We start from the raw sequence: 23,485 nt of genomic DNA on the forward strand, positions 1-23,485 counted from the left end.
TAACAGTTCCTGTTGTTCCTGCACAATCACTATAATATTTCCTTCTGTTATGAAGCATGTGCCTCGACCTGTTTCAGGTGGTTCCACCTCCAATGATTTCGTTCTGCTTCCTGTTTGCACAGGAAGTGAGGTGTCTCCAGTGTGCGCCTGCAGTTTATCATGTGATCCATTTCAAACACAGATCTGATCGGATCCTCCTGCACTGAGCTCGGATCAGCTTCTTGTTGCTTGCAGGTGCCTGAACAGCCCGCGAGGCGTTCAATGCTCCAAAGTAATCTGACATCACCAGACGTGCTGCAGCTTTGGACTGGAGCTCTGCTATTAGTGTGTCTGTTGTGTCTTCATGGGCCACACTAACTCGCCACCTGTTGTAGAGGCGGAGAGCGTCCATCAGGGCGGAAACGTGCGAGCTCTCTGCAGCTCGTTAAAGATCGTTTGTTGTCACGGAGACACGGTGCCACCTGCTGACAGCAGCTCAAGATAAAACACTCCCTCAGAGGACGAGGACTTACTCAGACACCCATCTTAGAGCCAAGATGGCCACCAGCCAGCCGCAGTTTCACTGCCACAGCTGAGCGCGTCCCCGGATCATAAAGAGCTATAACTGCTTTATGATGCAGCGCAGACGCAGCAGCTGAAATTCCTGCGTCCTGACTCAACTCCCACACTTAGACTGCGTGAAGGCCGAAGGAGTCAGCTGCTTTTCCAGGCTGAAGCTCCAACGAGATCAGAACAGCAGCAAATCACTTCAAGCCTGCTTCACCATCACACTGACAGTAAGGAAATAAATACAAGAGCAAAGTACAAAAACACCACCTAATGCAGCATGGACCCAGGAGCAGCAGAAAAACCGATTAATATGAATAATAAACTAGGAATAAAAGTTTCAATGAAGGTTTGTTGGTTTTAGGAACAAAGAGTAAACAATGATATTGTGCCTAATTTTTCATTTTGGACTAAAAACACAGGCACTGATATTTAAGACAAAATATTAAAGAGTTCAGGAGTTTTAAAGAAACTATTTTCAGGGTTTTTCACAGACCTGCAGATCCACCAACACAAACCTCGGTCTGTGTGACCGAGCAGCAGCAGCAGAACTCCATCCCTCCTTTCTCCTGTTTAAATACCAGCTTACATCCATCTGACCTCATGTTACTGAGAACCCCGGCCACATTTCCACTCACACTTCATAAAATTATGAAAGTATTTCAAACTACAGACGGGTCACGGCAGATGTTTGGATATCCTTAAACCCTGATCTGCAGCTTTACATCGACAGCAGGACGCGAGCGCGATGCAGACTGCAGCTCAGTGGAACTGCATGTAAGAGGCTGTGACACAGTAATAACAGGCCGTATTCTGCCAGTGCAGACATGCAGACGTGTTCATTAATATCAGCTCTGCTGGTCTGCTTACAGGCTCCGACTGTTACGGAGTCCTGATTTCTGCAGAAACCGGATTTATCATCTGGAATGTTGATAAAAATCCTGATGCATAATTGGATTACAGCACTTTGGAGCAGAGCCAGTCTCCCCGTCTCTGGCTCAGCTCCCGTGCTCGTCATCACGTCGGCATCAGTAACAAACGAGGACTCAAACTGCAGCAGCAGCTCAGGTCGCTTCATCGGCAGCTTCTCCCGATGTTGGTGCTTCCTCACCTGGTTTGCTGTGTCACCTTCCTCACTTTCATACAGGTGCCCTGATGATGTTTGAATACAGTAAATCCAATCTTATTTCATTCGATGCTTAATGTTGAGACAAAAACCTGGGGCTCACCTGGACCTCCCTCAGCACACACACACCATTTAACCACAGATCTAGGTGCAGCATTGATACACAGTGATGGTTAAAACTAGAAACATCTGGACAAAGATCTTCTCCTCTCGCTGCTACCAGCAGGAAAAGTCTGCAAACAGGAAAAAACAGGCTGAGAGACACGAGTGGAGGAGGTCAGATGTGAGCGCTGAAGCTTCCCTCCAGCAGCAGTCAGAGAGTCAGTAAAGTTTGTTTACGTCCATGTGACTGACATGGAAACACATTTGTAGAGATTTATTTTGGAGTGGTGGTTCCTCATAAATAAAACAGCAACAGCAGGGCCTCGTGGAGCTGATTAATGAGCGTGATAATGATGACTGAAACAGACGGACACTGGGAAAGATTCCTGTATTTGTCCTGTGGAGACAGGAAGTGAGCTGCTTTATCTCAGTGTGGCATTTCCTGTCAGTGTCAGCGTTGCTAATCGAGTCCGACCCCACAGGAAGAGCCTCACTAAAAACATCAAAAGAAAAACTTTGCTTGTGTCGATATTTTCTACAGAGGCGTCATTCTCAGGGAAGCCATGATTGTAGTTTTGTCCCGACTGCAGCTGAATACGGTACCCATCATCTCACCACGGCGTGGACGTCACACTGAACACGATTTCGATGTCAGTGAGACACTATTAATGAGCTCGTTACCCAATCATGAAGATTTGATGTACGCCGAACATTTTGGGGGTTTTGGAAAAAGTGGGTGTTCCTAATTTTCTGGCATGATAGACTAAATGACCTGTGGAGGAAGTAAAGGCTGCTGAGCAGCAGCACGGAGCTTTCAGAGGTTCAGGGTCCGTCAAACATGTGTTACAGTTTGGAGTTTAACTTCCTGTTTCAGTAAAAATAACACATTTAGGACGTTTTTATTGTGTTTATTGTGTGTTTGTGATGACTGGGTGGACTGGCTGGCATTTCATTCTATTTCTGACTTAGACAAAGACTGTTGGCAAGAAGGGAACAATGGCGGTCTGCAGACCTCAGAACAGCTTCGGAGCCGTCAGCGTCGAAGCCGACACGAGTTTGTGAAGCACCGCCTGGAGACGATGTTTGAAACATGAGTCAGTTTCATTTTTATTATTTGCTGATTCTCTGAAACTTTGATGCTTTTGTTTCTCTCACGGCGGGAAAGACGAACTCTGAAGACTTACAGACTGGCTGTAGCTCAGTAGGTAGAGCAGGTCACCTACTGATCAGAAGGTCAGCGGTTCGATTCCTGGCTACTCCAGGTTACATGCCAATGTATCCTTGGGCAAGATACTTAACCCCAAGTTGCTCTCCGACCGTCCCGTCGGAGTATGAATGTGTGTGAATGATAGTTAATTAAAAAGCACTTAGCTTAGCAAACATGGAAGTGCTTGTATGAATGGGAGTGCATGGGTGAATGTAAACATGTTGTAATAGCGCTTTGAGTGCTCTGACTGAGTAGAAAAGCGCTATATAAGAACTAGTCCATTTACCATTTACCATTAACAGAGGAAACAAGAGTCACTGAACTCAGGACGACAAGGCAGCATCCAATCAGCTGCTGCAGGAGGGGAGGAAACACACACACACAGACACACACAGAGACACACACACACACACACACAGAGACACACACACACACACACACAGACACACACACACACACACACACACAGACACACACAGAGACACACACACACACACACAGAGACACACACACACACACACAGACACACACACACACAGACACAGACACACACACACACACAGACACAGACACAGAGACACAGAGACACACACACACAGACACAGACACACACAGAGACACAGAGACACACACACACACAGAGACACAGAGACACACACACACAGAGACACACACAGAGACACAGACACACAGAGACACACACACACACACACACACACAGAGACACACACACACAGAGACACACACAGAGACACACACAGAGACACACACAGAGACACACACACACACACACACACACAGATGCAGACACACACAGAGACACAGACAGAGACACACAGACACAGACACACAGACACGCAGACACACACAGAGACACAGAGACACACACACACACACACACACACACAGAGACGCACACAGAGACGCAGACACACACAGAGACGCACACAGAGACGCAGACACACACAGAGACACACACAGAGACGCAGACACACACAGAGACACACAGACACACACACACACAGACACAGACACACACACACACACACACACAGAGACACACACACACACACACACACACACACACACAGAGACGCAGACACACACACACAGACGCAGACACACACAGAGACACAGACACACAGACACAGAGACACACACACACACACACACAGACACACAGACACAGACACAGACACACACACACACAGACACACACACACACAGACACACACACACACAGACACACACACAGACACACACACAGACACACACACACACACACACAGACACACACACACACACACAGACACACACACACACAGACACACACACACACAGACACACACACAGACACACACACAGACACACACACACACACACACACACAGACACACACACACACACACAGACACACAGACACACACACACACACACAGACACACACACAGAGACACACCTGGACCGTGACACTGTGCTTCATGCAGAGTCTTGTCAGGAGGTGACTTTAAGCTTCATGTTTATACAAGAGAAAACAAACAAACAGATGCAGGTTTTTACCTGTAAGCTTGAACAGAACTTGAACCTGAACCCTGAACCCAGGTCTGAGACCTCTGCAGGTCCAACAGTAAGGACGGTGCATCTTCATCACCTCCTCAGTGAAACCTCAGCCCGTCAGTCAGAAACTGATCTGAGGACAGTCGTGTTTGACACCTGCTCATTCGTTTTATTAAATTCCTGTTTTTCAGTTTCACAGGTCACCTTGTTTTAGTATTTACTTCATTCTTCGTGTAAATGAGGTCTGATTGGTTCTCTTGAATGCTGCAGTAATGCTTTCCTTTACAAACACCTTCAGAATCAATAAATAATAATAAAGCATCTTCGACAGAAGCAGGAGGACGACGTAAGCACCGTCACTTCAGCCCTGTGAGTCACTGAACTGCAGCGAGGATGGAGAGCTCTCAATCGCAAACAAATTACAGCGCGGCTTCCAAGGAGGAAGCATGCTGGGAAATCCCCTCCGGAGCAGGAAGGGTGGGGTCATGCCAGGCAGCACGGGAAGGAGGGAGAGGGAGGGAATAAGTGGCTGACAGCGGCTACTCTGGGAAAGTTCAGCATTTCCCAGGAGAGGAGATTCTGACCAACTGAAGTCAGACCTCTGCAGCTACAGGACCACCACACACTGATCTCAACAAGCACACGGCAACCTTCAGCCTATGTTACACAATCCTCAGACACACAACAGCCCCGAATGATAAAGACCAAGATTTTTAATCTGTTTCTGGCTCACTGGGAGCAACACCGGCAAAAACATTTTAATAAAAACAAGAAGATCCTGTTAGCTTAACAGGAAGCTCGTGATAACAGCCATGATAACAGAACAGCACTCACAAAGACACACAACAATTACAAAAAGGCACAAAAGAAACACAAAAAGAAGTTCATGGTTGTCTGTCACTGAACGGTTACTGGATCCTGAGATCACTCATTTCACACTCAGAAACCTTCCTGCATCGTTTCCCAACCCCTCAAAGGAAACAAAATTCAGACACACAAAATGATGCAAAAGAGCAGAGACGGCAACCAAGAGATGCAAAACACAAGAAGGCAGAACTGTGAAAACTGGTGCACCTGCAGCTGGAACCTCAGAGAATAACGGGTTTAATGCTGAGTCTGTGATAAACCTAAAAACAGTGCAGCTAAACACAGTTCAGTTGTGTTTTTGTGTAGTTTGTCCTCTGCATCATTTAACTGCTGCACGATCCTCTGAGATCGCTCCTGTTTCACACGCTGCCTGCAGAACTTTCTAGCATCGTTTCAAAGCTCAGTCCTGCCTCACGCTGCTGTGAGCAGCAACACCACAGGCTCAGATAAGAGGACAAAAGCTAAAAATAAAAGCCCAAAAACCAGAGCAGAGGTTTGTCTGCGCTGCAAACAACACCGAGCTGCTCAGCCAACCGCTGACGGGCCCAGAAGACCAACTTAACCGTTATTATCATGCCCGAACCAAGACACACTGAACAATGCAGAATCAGCCACAAACACAGAGTGCAGACGTGGTGAACTCACTACAGTAACATCGTCTCTATTCACTGATGTAAACAGGGAGGCCTAAGATCTCAATTTGAGCACAAACCCAGAGCCAGTTTCCATTTATTTATCAGCATCCGACTGCACGACCTACACCTTCACACAAACTGTTCTGTGGTGTGTAAACAGACACTGCAGCAGCCTCATGTTAAAGGGGCAGCAGGATGTAGTAGGGCTGGGCGATATAGACCAAAAGTAATCTCTCAATATTTATTACCTGAATGGCAATATACGATATATATCTTGATATCTTTTCTTCCCAAAAGGTATAAAAAAAGGCCCTTCAGAGTCAAAGCTACACGTCCCAAATGTCAGACACTTTTATTAACATTCAGCTGTAGATCATGAGAAACTGCTCAAAAATCAACAATTGGCATATTTAATGTTGTGACGTTGTGCAGAGACAAACTGGGAGAAGAGAAAGGTGAACTGGTGGAGCTACAAGTGTGATTGTAATGCGACATAGACTATGTGGATATAAACGATATTGTCTCATCTTATATCGCGTATGAAAATATATCAATATTTTTTAAAAACTCGATATATCGCCCAGCCCTAGGATGTAGACCTGCACAAATGAACTGAGCTCCATGCTGTCGATGACTGCTGGTCTCAGGGTCGAGGAGACCAAAGCAAAGGGACGGAAAATTGAACTCTGAGTTACTGACTGATACGACCCACACAGTTACAAAATAACCAACAATAAAAAGGCAGCCGGGGCAGAACCATTACACATTTCCGTGTTTTATCCAGATTTTTGTCTCCTGGTGCAGTGCTGCTCCACTGGCTGACGGTTATATCAAATAAAGAGGTCTGTATCTGTGAGCCTAAAGCTCAGGCTTTAAAGGCTACTTACACACACTAATTTTACCTCTGCATGATGTCACAGAGTGTTGATATGCTTACTCACCCCCTCTTAAAACCTTCTGTTCAGAAAGAGAGAGCCAATCAGGAAGTTATTTTAAAGGGGGAGGGGCTAAACTGTTTCAGAGCAGCTGCAGCAGGACGCAGTACGAGCTAATTAAGGCACAGTACAAGATAATTAAGGATGATTTTGAACTGTGACTAATAGCTACTCTAGAAGGGTGCAAGAATAAAATCCGGAGTTGGAGTGGGCAGAACGGGCCCCCTTTAATAAGGTTACATAAATGACTTCCTGAGTGACTCACACTAAAAACAACAAGCAGAATGAAGCAGCATCAGCAACACAGAGATAAACAGTTTAAACTGTTTATAAACAACTAATGATAAAGTATAAACATTCTTTGTTTGGAAACGATAATAAATGAAATATTTGCAGGCTCTGTGTCTTACTGAGCTCCTCGGGGGTTTCTGATGATTACCTGGCAGACGGGCCACACCCAGCATGCACCTGCTGCAGCCTGGTGGCCGTGTTTGACTTGGAGCCCTCGGTGTGCACATCGGATGGTGTGCTGGCAGCGATTAATTAGAGGGAGACAGCCATTTCTTTAAACCTATGCCAAGCTAAGGCCTCAGAATGTGCCTTCCTTTATTCTGTACTGCCTGTTTGGTACAGTTCACATCCTGACAGCGCTGCCAGGTCGCCTGTAAGTCTGGGAGGAGATGTTTCACTTCCATCAGATGAGAAACGCTGAAGCATAATTCAAGAAACTTAAAATATTTTGTTGTTTTAAGGAAAATAACAGCTGTTTCACCCTGTAACCACCACCAGGAGCACAGCTGCAGGCTGCACCGTTTCATATCACAGGACTCGTCTGCACAGGTTTCAGCTCTGGCACAACGTATAAACATCTTCCCTGACAGAGACTCCACCCAGCATTTAAAACATGCTGAAAATCAAAGAATCAGAGAAAACATGAACATAACCTGCTCCCACTAAGGCTGCGTTCACCCTGCCAGGTACAGAGAGCCACAGAAAGCTCTGACTAAGCTCGGTATAGCTCGTTAGGCCATTAGTCTGCTTTTGTAGGACACCCGCAGGACTGAAATGAGCCAAACAGGTTCTGCTGGTTTCTGCAGATGAGACAGATGAGGCTGCTGCGAGGAAAAGGTTGGATCTAATGAGTGACATCATCAGCACATTTCCTAATATAGTCCTGACACTCCTGACTCACCCCCCCACCCCCCCGCCCGCTGTTCTCGTAACCAGGACGAGCCCGGGGGGGGGGGGGGGGGGGGGGGCTCATCTGATCCATTTCTATGGAAACCTGAGTAGGACAGAAGGTGGCGTTTTCTGTTTGGTAGCAGGCCGTGGTCGGAGTCAGGGTCAGTCTTACTAATCCTGCAAACACTGTCCAGCAGCCTGATCTGAGGACACTCTGAATCTACTCCAATCTACTCAGAGGAGCTACTGCTAACCCTGCTGAGAGGCAAACCCTGAGCTCCACTTCATGCAGAGGAGGCAGCTGCTGTATTTTCTGAGCAGGAAATCCTCCCAGCTGAGTGTAAGCAGCACGTCACTGCGGTGGAAGAGAGAGGAGAGCGTCTCCTGACTGAGACTTTCCCCTGACTCATCAGTCCTGAGCTGCACGAGAGGACGGAGGGAAAAAGTAAAGCAGGAGATAATTACCCAGGATGCTGTGGACGCGAACAGAGAGCTGAGTCCTTAGAATCACGATGGGCTTCTTTCCTTTCCTGTGGAAAATAAGAAACAATCACAACTCAGCCCAGAAAGTTCAGGGGTCACAGCTTCCTAACGGACTGGATTACCTTAGTTTAATCAAATTACGGTGATAGAGACACACACACACACACACACACACACACACACACACACACACACACACACACACACACAGGGAGAGCACTGGATGAGCATAGAAGCAGACGTAGAACCTCCAAAGGAAAAAAAGGCTTTTTTAAACCTTACTGTGGGAAAAGAAGTGGGTTTTATCAGATTTGAGATTTTCATGTTCAGGTGACCAACAAAACTAAATTCTAACTAAAACTAATTCTGACAAAGCTCAAATTAACCGCAGCGTGTCGGGATAATCCGTCATCACGTCACATACAGACTGTGGGCAGAAAGCTGTGAGGTGATCCCAGAACAGCTCAGTTTCCACATACGGCGCTGCAGTCAGACCGCGGCATGCTGGGATCCCAGCACGGAAAGAACGACAGCATGGAGGCACGGAAAGAATGAGAGCGAGAGGGGAGGAGAAGCAGGAGGAGGAGAAATGTAAAGGTGGCTGCTTGTCTGCAGGATATAAGGTCCTGCAGAGAACCCACAGAGTCACAGGGAGAACAGCAAACTTATTTTTATTATTATTACTGCTCATTGTTTTTGGCTTTTTCATAAATGTACTGGCAGCAGGGTGGCGTGGTGGTTAGCACTGCTGCCTCACAGAATACGTGTCTGCGTGGGTTTCCTCCCACAGTCCAAACACACACTGGGGTTAGGTTAATCGGCTACTCTAAATTGCCCATAGGTGTGGATGCTGTCTGTCTCTCCGTGTTGGCCCTGCGACAGGCTGGTGACCTGTACAGGTGTACCCCGCCTCTCGCACTATGTCTGCTGGTATAGGCTCCAGCCCCCCCGTGACCCTGAACAGGATAAGTGGAAGTGAATGGATGGATGAATGAATGTACTCTTTTAGAAGCTTATTTTCATTTTATTTCTACTCTTTTTTTTTAGTACTTTTATTATTATTTTGATCATTTATATTTCTATTTGACATTAATTAAGTGTTCCCTTTATGCGATCCATCCTCTTCCGCTTATCCGGGCTGGGTCGCGGGGGCAGCAGCCTGAGGCAAGGACGCCCTTGTAAAAGATTTGAAATCTCAGTGAGATTTTCCCCAATAAAATAAAGGTTAAATAAAAATAAAAAGTAAGCAAGCAGAGAAGCCCAGACCTCCCTCCTCCAGCTCGTCTGGGAGGGACCCCTGAGGCGTTCCCAGGCCAGTGCGTCCTGGGTCTGCCCCGGGGCCTCCTCCCAGTGGGACATGCCCAGACCATTTCATGCAAGAGACGCCAGGAGGCATCCTAGTCAGATTTCCTCCTTTCGATGTGGAGGAGCAGCGGCTCTACTTTGAAGCACTCCGTAAATCACCACCTCATCGTGGTGGAGGGGTCTGTGTGTCCCAGTGATCCCAGGAGCCATGTTGTCCAGGGGCTTTGCCGCCTGGTAGTGTCTCCCATGGCAAACTGGTCCTGGGTGAGGGGCCAGACAAAGAGCGGTTCAGAAGAGCCACCAAGGGAACCGTTACCCCTGCCAGGATAGGGTCAACGGGGCCCCACCCTGGAGCCAGGCCTGGGGAGGGTGCTCGAGGGAGAGCATCTGGTGGCCGGGCATTAGCCCATGATGCCCAGCCGGGCGCAGACATGGACCCGCCCTCCTGTAGGCCACCGCCTGCAGGACGTGTCGTAGGGTCGGGTGGAGTGTGTGTTGGGTGGAGGCCCAGGGAGACCAATCCCCAGCTATTGAGACTGGCCTTTATTCTATTTTGATGTTATTATTACCCTGATTAATATTATTTTAAGTAACGGCAGCATGCTTACATGTGGAAGCTTGTTATCATCCATGAAAGAAAAAAATCCATGAATCAAAATTTAAAGTTACTAACTCAAAATTTTAAGAAACATTTTGAGTTATTAGCTTTAAATTTCGAGGTAGCTCTACCAATCGGTAAGCTCTGAAGGACGTTGTGAGTTTCATGAACTCTAAATTTTGAGTTGGCATTTTTTAGTATTTTTTCAGTGGTGGAAACGAGCTTCCATACTTGTGTAACTGAACCACCATCATTTGTTTTAGGAAAAATGTGCTGCTCCTTTCTTTTTTTAACTCAGCCCTTTCCCACAGCATTATTTCTTATTTGAATCTTTTGGTATCTTGTAGGCTGTCAGTGTTGGGGGAAGGAGGGTGGGGGTGCATCACTTGTTTGTTAGATGGATCGGGGGGGGGGGTCCAGTCTGGCTGTTTCTGTGTGTTTGTGGGGTTACAAGGACAGCCCGTCTTTGCATGACGTGTTTGGCTGCTGCATTAATGACTCACTTGTAAAAATACATGCTAAAAATAGACTATTGGCAGGAAACACACACACACACACACACACACACACACACACACACACACACACACACACACACACACACACACACACGTAAAGTTTTTCTTACGCCACATCTTCATAGAAGCTCTCCAGCTCGTCTCGCTGCTCAGCCAAAGAAGAGTCCAGGTCCAGATAGTTTCCACTCGGAGACAACTGGAGGGTGCAGTCCTCCAGCTGATGTGCACACACAGACACAGACACACACACACACACACACGTGTCAGAGAGGTGATCAGCTGTAATAATTACTGAATCATAACAAAGCTCAGCTGCAGATGTGTGTGAAAGGTCGCTGATCTCTGCTGTCGGTAAAAACGATCCTGCAGCAACAAACAAAACTGACTGGACCGGTTTAACCGAGGAGCTTCTCGGATCTTTGTCTGTAAACTCATGTGGGAGAAAATAATCCGGCCCGGATATCTGCTGATCTGCATCAGTCCCACACTAAAGCTGCACCCACATCTCTAACCCTAACCCTTCAACAGGAGCACATTTTGATATTTGGGCACTGACCTGAAGGTTCAGGCACATTCACAGCAGATACACCCAGATGGTCTAACCTGGAACAATCCTCCTTTATCAGCAGCTTTGCTCCAGAACACAGAAATTTAAAAGGTGACAACTTCAATGAACTGATCAGGAACAGTTTCTCTGCACCGATTCATCCATTTATGACACACTGCAGTGTAGCAGCAGCAAAGCTCCTGCAGTAGATTCACTCAGTATCATCCTGAGATCCATGTCCTCCTGCTTCACACAGAAATTCATTACACATTACATTAATGTAACAGATGACATTCAGCACAGCAGAAAACACTCGACTTTAACATGAAGATTAGAAACGCGACCCTTCCAGCTGATTTTACTGAGTTTGCATATGTAAATAATCTGGTTTCTGCACAATAAAGACAAAGGAAAATTATCCAGATTATACCAGCCACTTCTAGTATAAAGGGCCTTTAGATGCCCGTTGTTGTGAATTACTGATACAGTAGAATTATTAGAAGAAGGGGCACCAACATTACTCAGCAGAAGGAATCGCAGTGATCCAAACCCGGCTCATAGGAGCATAACTGAGGATGGGTCAGGGTCATCGGATCATCACAGCCTGATAGCTGAGGCTGCACCAATGACAAGTAAGCCTGCAGTCTGAGAGCTCTGCAGGGATAATATGTGATGGGACCTGACCATTCAGGAGCAGTGTGACATCATCACTGTGAGACAGCAGCCCTACATATTTAATGTGAAAAGGATCCGGGCTGCTCACAGAGTTAGACACCATGTTTCTGAGGTTTTTAAGAATAACTGCAGTTTGGTCTGAATTTAAAAGTATAATATTACAGCTCATCCAGGCCTTCATGTCTTTAAGACATGTCAGCTGCAGTTTAACTAATTGATGTGTGCATCTGTTTGCATGGATAAAAATAACTCAGGGTTCTAGCCAATTTTTTTCAGCCCCCCCCCCCCCCCCCCCCCCGCCCCCTTTCCGAGGAGGGGGGGGGAGGGGTGCTAATGCTATTTAGCAAGCTAATGCTAACCGCTAAATGCCACTCCTGCTTGTTAATTAAGTGACGGGGTCTACATATGTAACCAGAAAGCACCTCTGAAGCCTAGGCAGTAATCAGTCTTTGTGGACGTGTAGTTACGTGTCTGGAGGTCAGGTTAGGTTCAGAGAGGATTTTCAGTTATGTCCGAAGGACCGACACAGAAATCAGGCCTTATTAGATCGATAGTGATCATTTTTGCATATAATCCAGAAGAGTTACACTTATATCATGCATTTAATGTGTCCCAGAGTGCTGCTTCCTTCCACTAATGGGTCTGCAGAAGTCATGTAAAAAGCATACACACAAAAAACAACAACAAAAAAACCCATAAACCAGATGTTTTATCGATCAGCTGCTAAAAGTATTTCCTACATTTGAATATCAGCTACCTGTAGTTTTCTCTTGAAGGCCTCTCATAGCTCCACTGGTGCTGAAAACTAATGTCTGACTATGGCTTTCTGAATACAAGTAGGGCTGCAACTATCGATTATTTTAGTAATCGAGTATTCTATTGATTACTCCAATTAATCGGATAAATAATTTTTCGTATTAACAATTCATCAGCATATTTTAACTTATGTACTGCAGATGTTTCTCAGTGTGACACAAACAGGGTGGATGGAGCAGCTACAAAGTTCTCTTTTCTTCATGTTGCCGATCAGGTGGTTGATGAAGGCCCTCCAGCTGTTTCCGTTGCTCCACCTGAGCTCACCTCAGTAGGCTCCGCCTCTTTGTGCTTGCTGTGCAGACAGACTGCACATGAAACAGCTGCTGTTGTTTTTGTTGAAAACCTGGGGCTGCATGAGCTTAATGCTGTAATGCTTTTTATTCACAAACATCCTCCAAATTAAGTTTCTACTGCAGCTCCATTTTTAGTTGCTAATCAGGGATTAAAGCATAAAAAACATTTTGACGGAGCCCCTCGGGAGTCGGGGGGAGTGGAGAGAGGGGCGTCTCAGCAGGCGCGGCGCCTGGCGATCAACCGCTAGCTAGAACACCGTAACTGCAACACTATATACACGTAATGTTCCCAAACTGCTCCCAGTACAGAACCCTGTGGCGCTCCATGAATAAAAACTCAAAAGACTACAAAAATAAAATCAAACCTAGTATGATCCGTGGGGCTGCAACGATTAGAGTCAATCGATTATTTAAAAAAAAATGTGACCATGTAAGCATTCCTCGATTAATCGATGGAATAATCTTAAGATAATCAATAGCTGCAGGCCTAATGATCTGTAATGAGCTCCATCTTTGTGCCAGTAAACCTTCGTCACCTTCACTGCTGTAAATATTTTGCAGCCGTTTCCAAAGCTGGTACAGATCTGTGACGGCTGTTGGATTAAAATCAATTTAAATGCTCATCTGTGAGCCAGTCAGTGCTGCTCCATCAGTGCTCCATCTTTATTCCTGCTTTTGTGTTTTCACTATTTTAATTCACACATGACTGCAAAAACAAACTGAACCCAACACATCAAACTTTCTGCACCTTCTGCAGCATGGATTCCTTCCTTTTACTGTCTCAAAGCAGCAAACAGATCAGCCGGCTCTGTGTCTATTTATAACCATCCTGCTCAGCCAGCCGCGGTCAGGTATGAATGTGGAATAATCAATAATCACACAAATCTGACCTCCTTTAAGGCTAAACCTGCAGAACCACATTCTTCTCCTCCAACAACACAAACCCTCCCTGTCAGACTGAGGCTGCACAGAGGAGGTGGAGGAGGCTCACCTCCACATTTTCAGCTGATGGTGTAACTGCAGGCATAGGCACTGTCCCCCCCACCCCCAATATTGGAGACAGGTGCATTTGTCCCACCTCAGAGTATTTACGGATCTTTCAGGTTTCCAATATGCCCCCCCCCCCAATAGTAAACTCATTCCTACGCCCTTGACTGCAGGTCATTCATGGATTTACTTCTACAGACGAGCTGTAAGTGAAATCAACGAGTTTTCAGGTCAACTGACTTTAAATCCAGCAGTGAAAACGAGTCCCATTTGAACCACAGATAAATGCAGCCATAAATGAGCCATTCTCTACCTTGTTTTCAGAATCATTACAAGTTAACACAAATGTGTGGGGGTCACGGCTGCACAGTTAATTCTGAGAATGTGTGCTCCGCCAATAAAATGCAAAGCAAAGGCAAATCAAGCGCTCCCAAAATTAGCGCCTGATGATGTGCCTGCATGTGCCAATCAATCTGAGGGTTCCAGGGCCAGCCTGGATCAGTGACAACACATTAACAGACAGATACACAACAGATAACAGCCCGTCAAACTATGTCCAACATCGGCTCAGACGTCCATAAAGACGAGCCTCTGCAGCTCACAGAGTCACCTTATTATATTGTAATCCTCAGTTGAATCATGAATGCAGAGAGTTTATCATTTGCTTCTGGGAGAATAAACACCTTATTTGTCTGCAAAGCAGAGTTAATTAACAGCAAAGCACCTGAATTAGAAGTGAAAGCAGTGCCCTGTTAAGCTTTATTATAGCCGCGGGCTGGGCTGATGGAGCATTTCCAGTAATGATGCTGCTCTAATGTGGAGGCTCTTCTGTTGTGTGTAACATGCATGAAAGGTCAGACGGAGTCAGCTGACAGGTTCATGCACAAACACTGCTGCTAATTTACTTTGATCCTATTTAAAGCTCACTGTGGGTATCAGTCTGTGTTTGTGCAACTGCTGCCTTCAAATTTTAGGAAGGAAAAGTTCAGTTCTTATCGACACGCTGCTCTTAGTATTACATCCGCCTGTGCATCCATCTGAGCTTATCTCCTGTTTACAGGTCCCACCCTTTTCCTCCAGAAATCAGCCCGTGGAGCAGGAGGACCCAAGAAAAGCAGCTTCATGCAGAAGAGCAGATGTAATGTCTCCGTACCACTTTAATCATCTCACCAAATCTATCAAGCAGGCGGGGGGCTGCCTCTGGTCGAGCCCTGGGGCAAGACGGGAACAATTAGGGGGTCAGTGGAGGAATGTAATCTATAGGGACCAGCGTTCCCTGGCGCTTATCTGATGCTCGAAATTCCAGCCAGGCTCCGACCGCCTCGGGAAGGCTGCTGTCAGGATCACGTGACGGCCATGAATCCCTGAGTTTGGTAAAAGTGAGAAATGGGAGCTCGCAGGGAAACAGATGAAACATGAAACGCTGTGTTTCTGCAGCTCGATTAGAACGTGTTCAAACAGGAACTGCTGAGTAATGATTGCTTCATCCTTCCTTTAATAACCAGAGGGAAAATGTGCCTATTTGACACAGATACGACTTCTTTAAGACGTCAAATAATAAAAAGATTAAAAAGATTCTGCTGAGACAATAAAAATTCCTTATCAGGCAGCTCAGACTGACATGCTTCATATTCCTGCTGCCTTAGTTTGTGCACAGCTGCTGTAGCTTCTCATCACTGCTGCATGCTTGTGGTCACTGCAGCCTGATCGTTGCCCAAAGCTGCACAGCTCCATTTCTTCTAGGAGCATGGAGGGACACATGAGAGGCTTTTCAGCTGGAACAAGTGTGGTTCTGGATTCACCAAAGGCTCTGAGAGCCTCCACCAGCTTCTGGAAGTCATGGCTCCCATTTTCCTGTGTGCAGCTGTGACCTCGGTAGCTCAAACGCTGACGTTCCACAAGCTGGAAAAGCTTAAAAGCTGGAAATTTGTCCTGGAAAACTACTTGTGCATTTAGAGCAGCAGGGCCAAGACAGATGAGGGAAGCATGAGAGTCATCATCAGTAAATTACTCTTACTGGATGGACTAACTGTTCACAGCACACAGCTTCTGATGGGCCATCGCCATCCTCTGGAGTTCCTGTTAAAGCTGTTTCCACCGAGGACCACCGATCCGACAAACTTACCCCAAATTTAATGTCGAAGAGGATTTTTATTTCATTTCTTTATCAACCAAAAGCCTGAAGAAACGTTTGGATCTTTGAACAAAGGACTAAAAGTTCTGCAGGGTTTCATGGCAGCTTCCATATAAAAAGGAGCTTAATTTATTTAATTCTTTCATTCATGAGCAGCAGGTTTCTGCAGGGCCGAGTCATTACAAAAGGATTCCTCTGACAGGTGAAAAGGTCCACATGGCCTCACTGAGCTGTGACAGTGAAGAATGAATCCAGGGGGCATCAGACGCTGTGGCCGGCTCGCTCTCGCTTTGTGCTGCTGCGTGAACATGCTGCAGCTTTAAAAAAGTACTTACTGCAAATACAAGTGTTCAAAAATGTTTTAAAACCTTTCAAAATTAAACTATTGTGAGAACGTAACAAAAAAAAAAGGTAATTTTATGTGCATGACTGTACTTTTGTGTAATACCACTTTTACCACAAGGCAGTACAATGAGTGCACCTTAACCAGGTGCGTGACTGAGAACACAGGAAGGTGACAAAAGGCTCAAGGTAATGATTTTAGGCGTAAAAGGAAATAAAGAGCAGATGAACAGATTTCAACACTGGTAACCAAAACACCGTCTGATAGTGAAAGCGCAGTCTAATTACAGCCTTTAAGTCGGGCGAATCATTTCTCTGATCTTCAGGAAGCTTCGGAGAGTTTTAGTCCATGTGGGACAGAAACCTTTAGTTTGTGAGATCAGACTCGTCTGCGGTCACAAAAACGGTTAAACATGAAAAATCGCTGCTCTGGGGTCAGCCTGTGAGCAGCCACAGCTCCATCATGTCTTCATCACAGCTGATCTTGACTGAAGCACAGAGTGGGTCCTAACGCCACAGATCCTGACACAGTTTAAGGATGAAGCTCTCAGAGAACAGACGGGGTTTTTGTCAGTGATGTTGTGTAATCACTTTATCTTGGAGTGTGTACTTCAGCCTCTATGATAACTGTGGAATGTGTGCTTACATATAAAATAACTGCAGTGTGACAGCACGCTGACATAATGCTGAGTGAGCCTGAGTGACAGGACGCTGCAGTCACTTCCTGTTTGGAAAAACAGACTCCTTAGCACAAAGCAGCACCATTAGTCAGCCAAGCAACAGGAAACAGGAGCTCAGAGCTTATTCCGCTTTTCCAAACAGCGACGCATAAAACTCAGCACCTCCAGCCCGTGTTCAGCTCTGACAGGACGGATCACTGTGGAGAGACTCTGCGTACAAACATGTTTAAAGGGCAGTGACACTCCTCGCTCTTCAGTTTGATTTATACAGACCTGCTCACCCTGTGAGCAGCACCAGGCGACAGAGGGGAGGAGGAACTCCCTTTGAATAAAAAGAGACCTCAGGCAGAGCCGGGCACAGGGGGGGTATCTATCAGGCTGGGGGGTGGGGGAGGAAACTGGGAGCTGGTTCCACAGACGAGGGGCCTGAAAGCTGAAGGCTCTGCCTCCCAGTCTGCTCTTAGGAACCACAAGTAAGCCAGCAGTCTGAGAGCCAAGTGCTCTATTAGGGTGATCTGAGGTCTCTATAATTTGATAGGGGAAGAGGGAAATACTGAAGTCTGACTGCACTGCATTTATTCCATAGGAGTAAATTACATCCACGATTCATATAAGAATCTATAAATAACAGAACTTTAAAAAAATACACCAATCAAGCAGAACCTTAAAACCACTGACATGTTAAATAACATGTCACAGCAACATGGATGTTGCTGTGAGGACCACCATCCACCTGATCATGGCTCCAAACAGCCTGAGCAGGACGGCGCTCTGCCACACCGATCTCAGAGTCAGGGAGCCTTTCTGGGCGACTCCTTCACAGCTGTTAGAGAAGGAAGACTAAATAAAGTGATGGAAGTCATAAAGCAGTGATGGTTCCCCCTGTGGGGACGCTGAAGGGTTTGAGCTGCTCCCTTAAACCTCTCAGGTGTCCCCAGATTACACGTGGAGATCCAGCCTTCGGTTTTAGTTTCTTATTTCAGATTCTTCAGTTTGTTTTCACTTCAAACTGCATTTATTCAGTTTATAACATTTTACCCATTTTTTGAAGGCACATTATAGAGTTTTGTACCTTCATTAAATACTTGAGTGCAGTTATTAAGTTCTGATCGAGTCTGAATCCCTGACAGGAAAAGTGGACTTAGGACCGAATAAACAGAAGCAGCCACAGAAAAAGCTCTCATCTGAAAAATCTGATACAGCCTCAATAAACGAGGATTAATAAAGCCGATCCTTCTGTACTCAATGGAAATAAGAGCTGCTGCGGAGGTGTGCCATGATTCAAACTGCACGGATTTCAGCGAATCGTCTCTGAGGCTTTGAGCTCCTCTTTTTCTCCGTCACTACATTTTAAAGCTTATTGCCACACTTTGCTGTAAAGCGTTTAAAGCTCCGGGCAGGTTAAGCAGGTAGTCCGTCGGTGACCCACCTTCAGCGGCGCCTCCAGCAGCTTGTGGATCCCGGCAATCTGCTCGCTGAGCGGCAGGTTCTCCTCCAGGTCCACCGTCGGAGGTCTCCGCGGTTCGGGGAAGTTTGTGCAGATAAACGGATCCGAGTCCTCCAGGTACTGGACCCGGCAGACGATGGAGGCCATGGCCGTGCGACCGCGACCCGACTGCGGCTAAAAAAAAAGTGCGAGCTGTCGGTGTGTGTCCGTCCTCCGCTGGAAGGACTTTTAAATGAGGAGAAAGTTTCCAGCTCCGGAAATAAAGCTGCCGGCAGCGCATGCGCGCGCACTTCCGGCGCTTTCAAAGTAAAACAAACGCTTTCCCAACAAATTCTCAACAGAGCACCTTTCTGAGGAGGAGATGGTATTTGTTTCTCATTCTGTCAGTTTTTAAAAGATTTTTTATGAAGCCAGGTTCTGTGACAGCACCTGAGTCCATGACAAATCTTCCTAAGAGGACAATAAAGTATATATGTGTGTACATACATATAAACATGCATAACTAGTCAAACTGCCACAGTCAGAGCTGATGGACAGTTGCTGCTAATCCGGGTTAGACACTTCTATTTTGTAGCAGCACCATCCTCCAATCAGTATCAATACTGGTTAACAAACAAACAGATAATATGTCTCTCTTCTTCTTTGCTCTCCTTGAGTAAAGGATGTTGCTGTGTGATGTGTCTCACAGTGGCCGGTGGTGTGTGTGTATCTGGACATGCCTGTGTGTGCTTTCAGGACACGGCGCTGAGCCGACCCATCAGGAATGACGTATGCTGATGCCTGCATGTAAATATGACTTTTATTTCATGGCCCAGTGTGACAAAATGAGCAGATCTATGAAAACACTGCGATGCTACCGAGGTCTCATGAGGACAATCAGCTTGTTGTTCAGCAGCGCCCTCTGGTGGCTGACTGACTGCAGTACAAAGCTTTTCACTCAGTTTTGTCTCCTGTTTGTTTTTTCCCCCACAGCTGAAAGAGTGATGCTAAAAATATTAGTGTTAATAAACAGTGCAATCAGACAGAAAAGGCTCCTCGATGCTGACGTGAAACCTCAGTGAAGGTCATCAAAACACACGACTGCAAATACATGACTGTTCAAGAGTACAGGAAAAGCCATCATAAAAATGTGAGAAGTAGCAGTAAAAAAACAAACAAAAAACTTTTTCTGCTGAAGTTAATCCAAATAAAATGACGCACATTCAACATATGTACACTGCCCTTTACAATCAGACATCTAAAGCATAATATGAGGATTATCTGTGGCAGTGTTCACATCAGTTTTCTGCACTTGTTCCTCCGTCAGTAACCGCTGGATGAAGCTCTGCTCTGCACCTCCCACTAACACAGGCAGAGGGTCTCCGCCCACAACCTGCTGCTGCTCCCACCTCCGTGGATCATCAGGTCACAGCTTCTCCACAGCATCGCCCTGTTTACCAAAATGGCAGCCATCTGTGGAGAGAAGAGGAAACACTGTATGAGTGTTTACAGAGACTCATCATCAGCTGTGAGTGATGCAGCACATCCAGCATGAAGTGCAGCAGGGACCTCAGTCAGAGCGGCCGTGCAGTGATCCAGCTTTCTCTCTGCTCTTCATGTTAACATGACCACGCTCAGCTTGAAGCTCACAGACCTGCAGATGCTTTCAGCATCAAGTCTGTTTCACCTGCTCAGAGTTCTCGAGGCTTCATTACTGCTTTAGTGAGAGACAGATATACGAATACGACGACTGGATTTGAGCAGATCTGATCTCAGGCAACATGGAGTTTCTGAAATACAAGCCAGCGATTTGCAGGCTTTGGTAGACTGATCTCAGACCTGTGACAAAATGACAGTTAGTTTGCTTAGTTGCCCTTTCTGGTTGAATCTGATTGGCTGGATGAGGTCTCTCTCTCTTTGAGAAGCCTGTCTTCACTCTCAGAGGATCCAGGACCTGAGAAGCCTGCATAGTTACAGGAAACACTTACAGGATCTGTCCTTTGACACTGTGTTTAGTTACAATACTGTCCAGAGAGGCACTGACTGACTCACCTCAGAGTCTCCAGTCTAAACTGTGGACTCTTCACAAGCTCAAAGAGCTGCTGCACTCCTGTACTCTGCAGCTTGTTTCCTCTCAGGTCCAGCTGTCTCAGATGGGACGGATTGGACTGCAGAGCTGAACTCAGAGAAGTACAGCTGATTTCTTCGGAGCTACACCAGTGCAATCTGAAAGAAAATAAAACTATAAAATTATTCAGTCACAAGAGGGTTCTCTGAAGGTGTGTATTTTGGCTGCAAACATATTTGTCCCTGTTTTTCCACTTCCTTCATTTCCTCACGTCCATTCCGACAGCAGTCTCCCTCCAGGAATCTGCTGACAGTTGTGAGTCCTTATACTGATGCTTTGATTATTATTCCTGATTGTTATTCTCTCACTGATAAAGTAAACGCACAAGGACTGAACAGGTTCATCACAGCGTTGCGGCTGCGTGGACCCGACGAGTAGTCACGTTTCTCCAGAGGTGAACGTCAGGTTACGTCGGTTCAGAGCGACTCTGCCGCTTTCTCGTGCACACGCACGCACACAGCTGCCTGACAGCGCTCCCAGCTTAAACTCAGAGAGCAGAAAAATGATCTGAACAAGGCTTTTAAATAAAATGACAAACAAGAAAAGAAAGATCATTTTATCTATAATTTCAGTTAGTTTTAGTTAGTTTTTAAACTCACAATACATTTTTAGTTAGTTATCGTTTTTTCCTTTTAATTGTAGTTTTTATTTATTTCAGTTAACAACAATGTTTTTTCAATTTCAGTTTTCGCTGTTTCATTCGTTTTCGTTAACTATAATAACCCTGGCGTCTTCTTATCAAATTAAACACAAGAACACAAAAAGATCGTGGCTGCTGATTCGTCGCCATCTTTGTCTCTGTTCTCCTCTCAGCTGTAAGCAGCCACAGAGAGGACTACAGGTTTACACAAAACGCTGAATGTCCAGTGCAGCTGAAACAGGATGGACCGACTCCAACCTTCTACTCACCTCAGAGTCTCCAGTCTACAACGTGGACTCTTCACAAGCTCAGACAGCTGCTTCACTCCAGAATCCTCCAGCTTGTTGTGACCCAGGTCCAGATACTTCAGATGGGAGGGGTTGGACTTCAGAGCTGAGCTCAGAGAAGAACAGCTGATCTCTGACAAGCTGCAGCCCCTCAATCTGAATAAAGAATCACATGTGGAGATAAAACAGCTGAAGATCCAATCAGATGTGTTTTAACAGTACTTTTCCTAATCAACAGGCTTTTATCTAAAATGATTTAAGGGGCTTTTGTTATTATCAGTATCTTGTTACACACATCACCACCAATTTATGCCCTTATATAATGATAATGATAAGACCAGAGGTGGGAAGTAACGAAGTACAAATACTTTGTTACTGTACTTAAGTAGATTTTTCAGGTATCTGTACTTTACTTGAGTATTTTTTTTTCTGACTACTTTTTACTTTTACTCCCTACATTTTTACACAAGTATCTGTACTTTCTACTTCTTACATTTTCAAACAGACTCGTTACTTTTTAACATGTCAGAGAGAAGTTTGCATTTCCGGTCAGTGCGCCGTCAAACATCAAATGATCTGAGCCTAAACGGAGGAGTAATAACATATAAGAGACAATCGTACTGGTGTATCCTCCATCACCAGGGCTTATCGGGTACAAAGGGATTAAATACACAAACCCATATAATTTATGTATCATTTATAGCGCTATAATCAGGGGTTACAGCGGGCCGGACCGAGTCTGTAAGTTGAGCTCGCAGCACATAAACAGCTTAATAAGTGCTACTGAAGAGGAGCGAGCATGAAGGGAGTAACATGTGGCAGGTAATTTTAAATGCAGTGTTTCTAAATGCTCAACAAATATCAGCAAACACACAAAGTGTGTGCAGTTTGTTACACAGCTAGCTAAAAGCAGAGCTGCTGTATTTCAGGGAAAGCAAAGAGAGAGAAGTTCACTCAGAGATGGAGAAAGAGGACAGGAGAGGAAGAAGAGAGGTTAGAATTAAAGGTAAGGACTGGAAAATAAACTGAAGTATGCTGACTTTGTTTAATTAAAAAGATTGTATGAAAATACTGCAGTTTAGTGTGTGATAAACAGGTTAGCTTGTTGTACTGTATTTACAGTAAAGCTCTGTGTTGGTGCACAGAGGCTGTGTTCATGGTCAGAGTTACAGGTTACATCAGTGCAGCAGAGATGAGTTTGAATCAAAGCTGCTGATGCTGAGGTCACTGAATCCAACATTTCTACAGCCTGTATGCTGTCAGTGTAGGGGATGGAGATCAGCTCAGAGAGCTGTGAAATACTGGGTTACATCTTTGTGAGTTCACTTCATCCACACAGAGCAGTAAACCTCAGAGCAGCAGCAGCAGGTCAGCTGATCACAGCCTGCACACCAACATCATTTACTGCAGCTACAATAGAAAGCTGTGGTTCTTCTCCCCATGCAGAGACACTACAGCTGATCTTAAAG

General features: G+C 45.7%; 2 protein-coding genes across 3 annotated transcripts in view; both read right to left on the reverse strand.

Annotated features, from left to right (window-relative positions):
• The window catches only part of fhod1 (formin homology 2 domain containing 1), a 49,074-nt gene extending 29,875 nt beyond the window's left edge, over positions 1-19,199 (reverse strand). For both annotated transcript variants that reach the window (XM_030726230.1, XM_030726229.1), the window contains exons 1-3: positions 18,965-19,199; positions 11,172-11,278; positions 8,623-8,687 (exon numbers count right to left, since the gene is read on the reverse strand). In XM_030726230.1, the coding sequence (XP_030582090.1) occupies positions 8,623-8,687; positions 11,172-11,278; positions 18,965-19,129 (337 nt within the window). In that variant the 5' untranslated portion in view covers positions 19,130-19,199. The remainder of the gene's footprint in view (positions 1-8,622; positions 8,688-11,171; positions 11,279-18,964) is intronic.
• Positions 19,200-19,417: 218 nt separating this feature from the next.
• Positions 19,418-23,485, reverse strand: part of LOC115772511 (NACHT, LRR and PYD domains-containing protein 12-like) — a 29,949-nt gene continuing 25,881 nt past the window's right edge. The window contains exons 9-11 of the mRNA XM_030718801.1: positions 21,999-22,172; positions 21,014-21,187; positions 19,418-20,434 (exon numbers count right to left, since the gene is read on the reverse strand). Coding sequence (XP_030574661.1) covers positions 20,416-20,434; positions 21,014-21,187; positions 21,999-22,172 — 367 coding nt within the window. The 3' untranslated portion in view covers positions 19,418-20,415. The remainder of the gene's footprint in view (positions 20,435-21,013; positions 21,188-21,998; positions 22,173-23,485) is intronic.

The sequence above is a fragment of the Archocentrus centrarchus genome, chromosome 3, assembly GCF_007364275.1.
Source record: "Archocentrus centrarchus isolate MPI-CPG fArcCen1 chromosome 3, fArcCen1, whole genome shotgun sequence".
In the NCBI taxonomy this organism is placed as follows: Eukaryota; Metazoa; Chordata; class Actinopteri; order Cichliformes; family Cichlidae; genus Archocentrus; species Archocentrus centrarchus.